The sequence below is a fragment of the Orycteropus afer genome, unplaced genomic scaffold (genome assembly GCF_000298275.1).
Source record: "Orycteropus afer afer isolate SDZICR_OR568_19922 unplaced genomic scaffold, OryAfe1.0 scaffold00461, whole genome shotgun sequence".
Lineage (NCBI taxonomy): Eukaryota > Metazoa > Chordata > Mammalia > Tubulidentata > Orycteropodidae > Orycteropus > Orycteropus afer.
Genome location: NW_006922048.1, coordinates 1,006,653 through 1,018,270, shown reverse-complemented (window position 1 = coordinate 1,018,270; position 11,618 = coordinate 1,006,653). Strand labels below are relative to the sequence as shown.

The following is an 11,618-nucleotide window of genomic DNA, read 5'->3' as shown; positions in this document are numbered from 1 at the left end:
TGGCCTCTATCCAGCCTCAGGGCAACTTTTCCTCAAGAACTGAGGAGGGAGAAGGGGTGGGGGATGGCAGGGGAGAGGAAGGGAGAGGGAGAGGATGAGGAGGGTGAGCGGGAGGGGGAGGAGAGGACGAGGAAGGGGGGAAGAGGGGGAGGAGAGAGGAGGACGGGGAGGGAGGGAGGAGAGCAAGCACAGAGCCAAGAGGGCCACTCACCTCTGACTTGAACGAGGCCTCGTCCTCCGAGTTGGACTCGTCTACCTCCAGGGCCTTCTTGGCCTCCTTGGGCTCACCCTCAGCCTTGAGCTTTTCCCCTTTGGTACTGCTCTTGTCCTTGGCCGGCTTTTTGTCCGAAAGGGAAGAAGAGGAGGTCCGGGGAGAGGTGCCAGGGGCGCTCCGGGACCCCTTGGAGCTGCTCTTCTTCTGCTTTTTGGTGCTGGGCTTGGGCGAGTCTGCAGTGGCAGGCCGCTTGCTGGAAGACTTGGGTGGGGGTGGAGCTGGGGGCCCCCCCTTGGGGGACAGGCTCTCCAGCTTGGTCTCCTTCAGGGCCATCTTGGGTTCCTTGAAGGCAGCCTTGGGTGGTGGTGCCTTTTCCTCCTTGGGTGGCCGACCCTCACCCAGCTTGCGGGAGGCGTCCTTGGCAGCCTTGGTCGGCTCACGCTCTGGCTCCTTGGGGGCGCTCTTGCTCTCCGAGTCCTTGCGTGGCCGCTCACGGTGCTCCTTGGTCACTTTGTGGGGCTTGGAGGTCTTGCTACTCTCCTTGTTGGCGTCCTGCAAGCCAAGGGGGAGGGGGGGGACACACAATCAGACTGCGTGGCTAGCTGCCCTGCTCCACCTCCCTTGACCCCTACAAAGCATAATCCACCGATTCAGGCTCAGCTAGAGAAACTTCCACCAAGCGAGACAGTCAGGCAGCAGGTGAGAGCTCTGAATGGAGCCATCCCTCTAAACTATGGGGACAGGTCAGCAGATCCTGGCCGACTGCAGGCTGAGTCCCCTCTGGATTGAAGTGACATTCCCTGAGGGATGAAGGAAGAGCACATGTCTGGTCAGGCAGGGGCCACTGCACTGACCGCCCACACCAGCATCTTGCAAGCCCCACAGTCCCCGTGGTCAGCTGCCTCCTCTCCAGCCATTTCTGTCCCACCACACAGCTGCACGTGCCTGCCCAGCCACTTCAGGCTTCCCCTCCATGAGCCCGGCCAGCCCCCTTGTCGCCGGTTACCCCCACCCGTCCTCAGGGCTCTTATGGTATTCACATGGTGAGGGCTGGTGGAGTGCCCACTGGGTGCCCTGGGCCATGAGCGCACACAGTGCCTCGACTGGTCTCCACCACAGCCTCCGGAGGGGCTTTTCTCAAAACCACACAACCCTGGGCTCCACCCTGAAATCCCAAGGGCAGAGGGTGGAGGCTGGGCTGCATCTGCAAAGCTCCAGCTGGACAGAGGTGGGACAGAGACCGGGAGCAGCCCGGCTCCGGGTTGCAGGAAGCTGTGCCTGGCAGCTAGCAGTGCATGGTGTGGGTGAGGTATGTGAGCTCTCACCCCAGCCCTCGGCACCTGTACTTCCTCCAAAAGAGAGGAGAGACCACCGAGCATCCCAGACGTGCGTGCCCTGGCAGGCAGCCAGCACACCATGGAGGGGCTGCTTCTCACAGTGATGGCACCAGTACCTACATCAAGCACTGCAATGCACTCCTGTCCACACATCTGACCAAACCAAAACACCACAGCCACTGCCATGAAATTGATTCTGACTCACAGCCACCCTACAGGGTTTCCAAGGCTGTAATCTTTACAGAAGGAGACTACCATATCTCTCTTGTGGAGAGGCTGGTGGGTTCAAACCACCCACCACCCGAACACTTAAACCATTGTACCACCAGGGCTCCTTAAACGTCTTAACTAGTTAGCATCATTGTGCATCTGGGACAACTGACCCAACAATTAAAACTGCCTGTGGTCCAGTTATTCATTTTCGTGGGAGAGAGACCATTTTTAAAACACCTGGCTCTCACGCATCCCCCACCCCCACCCCTTGGCCTCTATCCAGCCTCAGGGCAACTTTTCCTCCAGTTTAGTAGAAGGTTACATTAGGCAAAAATAGTCCCTAGCCTCCATGTGAGGTGAGGGTAGGGGGAGGGGAGGCCTAGGCCAGAGGAGCAGGAGCCTGCATACCCGGGGCAGGGCAGCGAATCAGGATGAGGGGACCATGGGCGAGGAGGCTGGACTGGGCGGGAAAGGCAGCAGGCCACAGAAGACAGGCCTGGAGTCAGGCTCAGAAACAAGAAACCAAACCCACTATTGTCAATTCCAAGTCATAGCCACCCTCATACAGTTTCCAAGGCTATAAATCTTTATGGAAGGAGACTGCTTCCTCTTTCTCCCACAGAGCAGCTGGTGGGTTCAAACGGTTGACCTTCTAGCTAGCGGCCGAATGCCTAACCACAATGCCACCACAGCTCCTCTGCAGTCAGAAGGGGGTTGTCAAATACTACAGTGGTAGCTTTAATGTGCTAAATGCTCTCTCCCAGCTGGTGACAGAAATGCCACGATGAACAGAAACTGCTAAGTGGCACCACCTTCCAGTTGCCCCCAGGGCATGTGTCCTACCCTGCCATACCTTAGACAGGCCGCTGGCTGGCATGGCCCTAACCAGCGGCTGAGCTGCTCTACTGTGCACATCTGTCCCACAGCCATGACCCCTGTGGGCAGCATCTTAAGGCTGACACCACTCTGGGGCCTCTTCCCTAGCCCCATGCACTCAGGGGTGCAGGATGAGTGCTCCCTGGAGTCAGCTGCCATGGCGCCATCTCCCCTTGAAGAGTATGGTGGCTGGCCAGGGGCACATCCAGGCCCAGAGGCTCTCAGATGACACTTCCTGAGCCTCCTGGGCAACCAGACCCAATGGTGTCCAGCCCCAGCCTGGGGCCCGCTGAGCCAGCCAAAGCCTCTCGGGGAGGGAGGGAAGGGACGTTCTCAGACCCTCAGAGCCAGGGGCAAGGACAGGGCAGCCACCAAGACACTAGGGGCAGGGCCCCTCTGCTACCTACTCTCAAAGCCCCTGAGGGTCCAGCCACAGAGTCCTCCCGCTAAGTGCCACAGACAGCCCAGTTCAGCACCTGCCGTCTTCTCACAGGACTGTCCCCAAGCCCGGCCTGGTGTCTGAGGCCCAGAGCAGTGGCCTGGGGGGCCTGGGTGCTGCCTGTGCTTCCTGAAGAAGGGTCACCAGCCACCAGCTCATAGTCAGCAGGTTCACCTCACACCCAACAGGCGGGCGAAACAAGGAAAACGTCAAGATGGGAAGAGGAGGTGCATGTAGGGTTCTCACAGGAAGACAAGCAGTGTGCCCAGCCTGAGCCCAGGAGCCTGCAAAAGGCCACAGCCAGGCTTGAGGCTGGCAAGGGAAAGCAGCCAGCCTTGGTCTCCACGTTCGACATGCTGTGCCCACAGAGGGGTATAAGGCAGAGATGCCCTGCGTGATGTCCACAGCTCAGGCAGAGCACCACCCCTTCTCTTGGTGTCCATGGAGGCCTGAGAGTGCACCTGCTGGCATCACAGCCACAAGGCTGAGGACCAAGCCCAGGGCACACCAGTGGCCTCGACCCAAGCCTCTCTGGCACCAGCCTGACCTTGGCTCCTCCAAGCCCCCAGGACAGTCCCAACCCAAACAGCTCTGAATCCGGGGACCGTATAGCCATTTGTCTGGGGGCTCTTGAAGGTATGTGCTAAACTTTGAGCAAAACACGGACTTTCCTAGGGGAGAAGCTCCACAGCAGACACATGCTCAGAGTCCTCAGAGTTGCCCACGATCCCAAAATGATGAAGAGACCAAAACCAAGCTTCAGGGAAAGATCAAGGCCTGGCATCAGACCAAGAAGGCCAAGCGCCCTGTGGTAGGAGAGCCAACAGGAGCCACCGAACGCTCAGGGTGGACCCAGGGAAGGCAGGCCAGCCTGCAATCCCCCACAGGCGGCTCCAGATCCCAGCCTGCCTCCACACCACCCTCTGGCCAGGGCTGAGGGGGACAGAACCAGCAGGACCCAGAGCCTGTACCTTCACCAAAACCAGACCCTCCAAGGTTCCCTGGCCCAGGGGGTTCCACAGGACAAGGCCAGACAAGGGCCACCCCAGCCCCCCTGCCTACACTGGCCCTGTTGAGGTTCCTCTGCTTAAAGGAACCAAAGAGACTCTGGGTACCAACTGCAAAGACCCCCCCCCCCAGGTATGGACAGCAGTGCCTGAATGGAGTCCTTCAACCCGAGGAAGTGGTGGATCACAGGCCCACCCACTCCCAGCAGAAGACAGCAAGACTGAGGGCTTGGATACCAGGCTGTCTGCCCCCAAGCAATGGTGGTTGCAGACCTGTCCACTCCCAGCAGAAGACAGCAGGGCCAAAGGCTCAGACTCCAAGGCACCTATAGCAAGAGCTCCTGGGAGAACAATTCTGGGAGAACTTGCCGGGCACCACCCAGGAAACTTCTGCAGACACCTCCTAAATCAGGTGGCCAGGGTAGCTGAGGGTGTTCCCAGAACACGAGGAGGCTCTGGCACAGCCTGGCAGAGAACAGTCTGGCTTGGAGCTCCCTGGGTCTCCAAGGCTCCGGCAGGAGAGGCCAGGAGCAATGCCAACAATCCCACGGCTCTGCTGGCTGCAGGAGCCTTCTCACCACCCTGAGAGCACACTGTCGCTGGGCCTCAGGTGACTCTCAAGTGACACACATGGAAGAAACACAATTCCACTCAGTTTTCCTATCCACATGGTATTTCCAGAAAACGTGGTGACGAAGAGAGAGGCGGCCAAGACCACTAAGGGACTTTTCCTCCCCTTAACCTCATAGGGTTGGAAGAAGACAAGCCAGGGACTGGTGTGGGAGACCTCCAGAGTGACATTCTGCACGTCAAGACTGCGGCACCACTCGCCTGGGAGCTGAGATCAGCCAGGTCAGAAGATTTCAGAGCCTGCTGGCTGACAGAGAGAGCCAAAAAGACCACATCGGGGTCAGCGGGTGGCTTTCCTCCGATGGCACTGACAAGTACGGCTCAAGGACACCCAGGACAGCTCCCTCCTGCACCTGGGCCACGCCAGGTCCCCACACCTGCTAGGCAGGTGAAGCAAGGAAAACATCAAGATGAGAAGTGGAGGCGCACGTAGGGTTGACTGGAAGACAAGCAGCTGCCCCGACAGCCAGACAGCGCTCAGGCTCTGGGGCAGGAGCAGACGGGGAGTGCACATGCGTGCACGTGCGCGTGCTGAGACGCCAGCAGAGGCCTCGGCTCGTGTGCAGACAGCTGCTTGGAGAGAGGACGGCCACCTGCTCGGCTGGGCCGAGACGAGACGATGCACTGTTCCTTCTTCAGCCCTCATCTCTGTTCCCCAGCCCTGCCCCACGCCAGCCTTCTCTGTACCAGCTCCTGCCAAAGAAGCAAAGCCCGGAAGAGCTGAGGGCAGTTGGGGCCTGCCAGCCTGCGCACCAGGCCCTGAGAGGTGGGCCGTCTCAGCCGGTGAGGCGCCGTGGCCATGGAGTCTCTAAGGTCTGAGGCAGGAGGCCCAGCCCTGGCTCTGCAGGGCGAGGAGAGGACTGGGTTGGGCTCCGGCCTCCAGAAGAGCAGAGAGCCTGCTGTGATCGCCAGGTTGTAGGAAGGGCCAGCTCTCCTACGTGAGGGACAGCGAGCAGGCAGCGAGGCGGAGCAGAGAGAGTTCAAGAAAGCAGATGCGAGGGAGCGAGTTCCAGGCCCCTTCCTTCAGAAGGCCCAGCTCTGCAGGGACGCTGAGCCCTGGCCCCGCCACGGCCGGGCTCCCTCAAACTGGCCCCGGCCTCACTAACCTTGGTGCCGTGGGACGGTTTGGTCTTCTTGGGGTCAGAGAAGGCAGAGAGTGGAATTGTGGGTAACATGGGGTAGTCGGGGCTGGGCCTGGACGCGGTTTCCGCTCCTTCGGGCATTACCATCACCTAGTGATAGAGAAGAGACAGAGGTTACGAGAGACAGGGAGAGTCGGGACCCCGTCGGGAGGACCAGTTGGCTCTGCGTGAGCATAGCTGCAGCATTCGGAGCTTCTTTCCAGGGGAAGTGCAAGCTGGAGCGCCATTTTCCCGGAAGTGTCAAAGCATCTCCTGAGGGCTGCACGTGTGCCTGGGGGTGCTGTGCTCAGGGCGAAGCGGAGAGAAGCCAAGTCCCAGGATGGCTGGGCCAGGCAGGCCTCGGCCCCGGGAAGCAGAGCCCGGCTAGCAGGGTGAGGCCAGCAGACGTGTCACCATGAGTGCCAGAGCACCAGAAGGTCCTCGAGGCCAAAGCCGAGCTCAGCACTGGGGTTTAGCAAGACCAGAGGCGGTGTGGGAGGAGAGATGCCAGCCAGCCGCCCACGAGGCAGACGATCCAGAGCGAGCAGCCCCCGGTCTCACTGCTTCCCACGCTCCTGGGGGCGAGACCTGCAGCTTTCAGATGGGCGAAGCGAGGGAAAGAGGGCAGGAGCACAAAGGCAGAGCAGGGCCTGGGGCAGGTGGAGAATCACGGCCGGGTGGGGGCCGCTGGTCTCGGCTGTTGTCCGCACAAGCTGCTGGGTGAGAGTGAGCCCGCAGGGAGGGAGCGTCTGCTCCTGGTGAGACCACAGGATGAGAATGGCCCGGGGCCTGCCAGGATGTGCTCCAAAGACCCCAATTCCAGCGAAGCTCACCATGACACATGCTGAGGGCAGGAGAGGAAGCTCAGGCCAAGCTCTCCGAACACCAACACTGCATGAACACTAACACCACTCGCCATTGAGTGAATACCAACTCCATAGGGTTTTCAGTGGCTGAGTTTTCGAAAGGAGATGGCCAGGCCTTTCTTCCAAAGTGCCTCTGTGTGGACTCAATGTCTGGGCAGTTGCTACTAAGTCCACTCTAACTCCACAGGGTTTTCACTGGCTGGGTTCTTGGAAGGAAACTGCCAGGCATTTCTTCCAAGGCACCTCTGGGTGGACTTGAACCTCCAACCTTTTGGTCAGAAGCTGAGCATGTTCATCATGTCCACCACCTGGGACTGTGTTAACACTACTGGTGTGTAACGCAGAAAGCACCTTCCAGACCACGATGGGACAAAACAAGAATAAAACACTCTTAAAGGCATCTCTGGTGAAACAAGCCCACGAATAACCCTGAGCAGCTGTGGGCCTTGTGAGCCTTTCATCTACGAAGCCATCAGATGAGCTGTCCTGGCAGGGATGGCCATGAGGCCATCTAGTTCAAACGGCTGCAGCCTCTCGGCCTCACGACTCAAAGGACGTGAGTGGGAAATGGAGGTGCACAGCAGAGCCCTCAGACCAGACTCCTGACCCCCCGGCACCAAGTCCAGGTTTAGCTGCAGCCTCATCCAAGAACCTCTATTTGCTAGAATACCCGTGCTCGGGGGCTGGAGACAGCGCAGGCGTAAGGGGAGAGCCAGGCGGGAAACCGAGCCCATGGCCAGCAGACGGGTGATGAGGCATCAGCTCGCTCACCCTCCACCTCTTCCTTCTTGTGTTTCCTCCCTTCGAGTTGAGGTCCTAGACTGACACTGTGTCAGGGTAACTGGCTCTTCTGTGTAATGGCGACTCTTCTGAAAGAAGCAAGGTGGAGCTCCGTCCACCTGGAGCGGGTACTACAGAAAGGAGCAGTGTCAGCAAGGGATGCAGAGAAGCTCGCCCACCATGGCAGCCATGTTCTGTGCGACGCAGAGGCATCGCTGTGCACGGAGCAAAGGCCCAGAGAGTCTCCTGTGCACGGCCGCTCCACCACCCATCCCATGGTGGGCCCTGGACCTTCTAGGGAAGTGGGGGGCCTCTGCTCTGGTTTCTTGATGTTTCTGCAGCCTCACATGAGGAATCACAGGACTGAGACCAGCACAGCTCAGGGGGAAAAGGCAGTTCTCAGTGACTCAGATTCCCCTGACGCTCAGCTCTGAAGAACCCAATACAGCAAGGCTGGGGCCTTCTGCCACCCAACGCCACTGCCAGCCCCACCAAGGATACCAGAATTCCAGGATGGTTGGTGCCACCACCGGCCCCACCGAGGACACCAATACTCCAGGATGGCCAGTGCCACCACCAGCCCCACCAAGGACACCGGTAGTCCAGGATGGCCGGTACCACTGCTGGCCCCACCAAGGACACCAAACCTTCAGGATGGCCAGTGCAGGCACAGTAGTCCCTCGTCCCCGGGACCGAGAGATATCGCACCCTCAAGCCCCCATCCCCTAAGGGTCTCCAGCTGCTCCTAAGACCAAGGGTGCCACGTGGCAATCAGTCCAGAGCAAAATCCAAAGGCCTGGCAGCCAAAGTCCCAACCAGCAACCAGCAGTGTCCAGACAGCATCCAGGGCAGAAGCTGTGGAGTGGCAGGCAGCCCAGGGGCTTCACTGGGGCACAGTAGGTGGCTGCAGCAGATGGCACTCTGCCTCCCACCATCACCGGCCAGTCCCCTCACAAATGTGGGCTGGCCCTCTCCCTCCTATCCTATATTCCCCCACCCCACCCCACAGTATGAGTTCAGATGATGGGCACAGAGTCTTCCTCTCTCAGGAAACTGTCCCCCACTCACGGGGCTCACTGACTGCCGAGCGTTTCTAAGAGAGCAGTCCCTGGCCCCCAGAGACACGGTGACACACTACAGTGACACCTGGCCATGCAAAGAAGGCAGCAGAGCAGGGCTGGGGAGAGTTCTGGGACCCCCATCCCGGGTCTTCAGGACGCTCAAGGTGGGGTGCTGTCCTGCCTTTCCATCCACGCCAGCCCCTGCACCCCATCAGCCTGGCGGGGCAGACTTGGCACACAAACGCCTCTTTCATTAGGACCCTGAAGAACGGAACCAGGCTTTCTACAGCAAACAGACTCATTTTTAAAACAGCCTAACAGAGATCACAACTGTGTTAGATGAAGAAGAAAGGACTGTTCCCCAAGTGTGAGGAGACCAATCCCAATGCCCTACATTCAGCTGTGGAGCTGCTACACATGCACTCACACACAACCACACACATACACACACGTGTTGTGCACACACAGAACCATACAAACACACACGCACGCGCACAACCACACACATACATATCTACATGCTCACTCACAACCATTCATACACACACACACTCAGGCATACACACATGCATACACACTCACGTACACACCTTCTCATGCACACACATTCATACACGCATACCCATCACACTTACACTCATATACACCTGCACACGCACATGCACACATGCACACCCTTACATATGTACCTATCCTCACACGCATACACACACACACGACGCTGGCCTGACTCCTCCATCGCAGGCACTGACCCTCACCTAGGCAGAGGCCTAGTGACTTCCAGTCACTCACAGCAGCTTCAGGGTGTCCGTGACCAGCGCTCAGTCTGCACCACCCTCCCCACAAACAGTCCAGGCCCACAGCCAAGCGCCCCACCTCCTCCACCCAGTCACAACCAACCGCACACCCGACACCTCTCCCTCCACCCACGTTCTCCCAGAGCCCATCCAGAGCCCCAGGCTCAGCCCACAGGGCTGGGAGACTCCCATTCAGGGGACATGAAAGGTGTCACACAAGGTCTCCCTGCTGCACAACTCACAAGCCACCACAGTTCTGAGAGAGGGCATGGGACCCAGCCTCATGGGCACAGAAACCACAGGCACATCTCCTCGGTCACTCCTCCGACAGCCCACTGATGGCAGTCCCTGGATGAGATGACTCCTGGTGACAGCCCTGCCAGCCCAGCTCAAAGCCAGCTCCAGCATCAGCCACGCGGACAGACTGGCCTCTCGCCCATTCCTGCCCGGCCCCTCCATGGAGGAAGAGGCTAATTAACAACAGCCAAGCAGGAAACAGCAGCAGTAACAGCTGACCAGTCATCCACACTGACGCCACCCAGTACAGCCTGGGAACACCTGGGTCCTCGGCTCCTCCAATACTACCTGGGCCACCTGTCCCTCTGGGTTACAAGGGCCCAGCTGCCACTGCAAAGACCAGACAAGGAGGTCCCACAGTGCCATCCACACCACTGCTGCACAGCCGGGGGCCTAGGATGGAGGCCACACCAGAGATCGGCCGGCCATCTGAACAGGGCACAGCCTGCCTGCTGAGGGCACACTCACCCCGCCTGCCCTCAGCAGCTTGCACCGGAACTCGTATGTGGGGTTGTTGAAGGTCAGTTTCTCGCAGCGGAGGTGGTTCACTGGCGGGTTGCCCTCCAGGTTCAGGAACAGGTCATAGGTGAAGCACACCTTCCTTGGCTCCTCCTTCAACAAAGGAAACAGGAAGTCAGTGGGGGTGGCCTGGGTCCTCCCCCACCTCCTCTGCCACCACTTCCCCTCAGACCCTTCTCTGCTTTTCTCTGTGCACCACCTTCTCTTCTACTCTGTCACTAAAAACAAATCAACTCACTCTCTGCAGTGGACAGCACACAGGGGAAGGAGTCCTGGGAGTGCAACAGTTAGGCTCTTGGCTGCTAACCAAAAGGTCAGTGGTTCCAAGCTACCCAGTGGCTCTGTAGGGAGAAGACCTGGGGGTCTGCTTCTGTAAAGTTTACAGACTAGGAGACCCTATGGGACAGTTCTACTCCATCACAAGAGGTTGTTATGAGGTGAAATGGACTTGACCACACCCAACAACAGGCAAGGAGGGGGCTCCATGACCAAGGAAAGTGTCCCCCAAGTGATGTCCTCAGATGGCTCCTGTCTGGACATGGTCTGACTGAGGGCATTCACAACCACACGCCAGCCTTGAGGAAGTGCTGGCACCACCCCTTCCATCCCCCCCCTGGTGGCCCATCAACAAATGGAGAAATCGAGGCTCAGAGATGCACAGCTTACGGGCCGTTGTGCTGCACTGGGAGCCCATGCTCGATGCTGCGACCACTGCCTCCACTCCTGGAAGGGCACTTCAGATGTTAACAAAAGACCAGGGCCCGTGAGAGGTGGCTGGGAGCAGTCAGGAACACAGAGCAGGTACACTTGGCACTGCTCTTGGGAGGCCTGGCCTATGCCTACACTGCTCTGCACCAATGCTCCCCACACTGGGCACAGTGTAGCATGGGCCCGGGCTGGTACAGGTGTTGGTACAGTTCTGGACAAATGTTGGGTGAACTCTTAAGTGGCAGCTTCATGAACAAGGGAGGGAGGGAGTAATAGAAAGAGGGGTGTGATGCCCACAAGCAAAGGCTGGGGGCATCTTGGGTGCAGGCAAGTCCCGGGGAGGAAGGTGGCACGTGCCAGCTCCTCTGAGGCTGTGAGGGCCCAGTGATGCTGTAAGGGGCCCAGTAATGCATGCATCAGGGTCAGGTTCCCATAAAACTCAACAAGCAGATGTCAGAATCTGACAAAGCAAGACATTTTCATATTGTTTTTCTTAAAGAGCCCCTCTGTCCAACTGTATAAGCCTCAAGCCCCACAAAAATCTGGATCTGCTCCTGGTTCAGGACTTCAAGCCAGTGAGAAAAACAGAAGTGAAGAGTGGAGCGGGGAATTGAACTGAGAAGCATCTTCAACGCAAAGCTAAGGGACTCGAGTTTTTTTTAATATAAACAACATGTGCAGTTATATTTAAGGAGCCCCAGTAGCACAACGGTTAGAATAGCACAATGGTTAAGCACTGAGCTACAAAAATGT

At 58.4% G+C, this 11,618-nt stretch overlaps 1 protein-coding gene across 1 annotated transcript in view; it reads right to left on the bottom strand.

Moving 5' to 3' along the window:
- Positions 1–11,618, bottom strand: part of MLLT1 (MLLT1 super elongation complex subunit) — a 63,853-nt gene that overhangs the window by 8,597 nt on the left and 43,638 nt on the right. The window contains exons 4-6 of the mRNA XM_042782766.1: positions 10,107–10,250; positions 5,823–5,948; positions 212–766 (exon numbers count right to left, since the gene is read on the bottom strand). Of these exons, the coding sequence (XP_042638700.1) occupies positions 212–766; positions 5,823–5,948; positions 10,107–10,250 (825 nt within the window). The remainder of the gene's footprint in view (positions 1–211; positions 767–5,822; positions 5,949–10,106; positions 10,251–11,618) is intronic.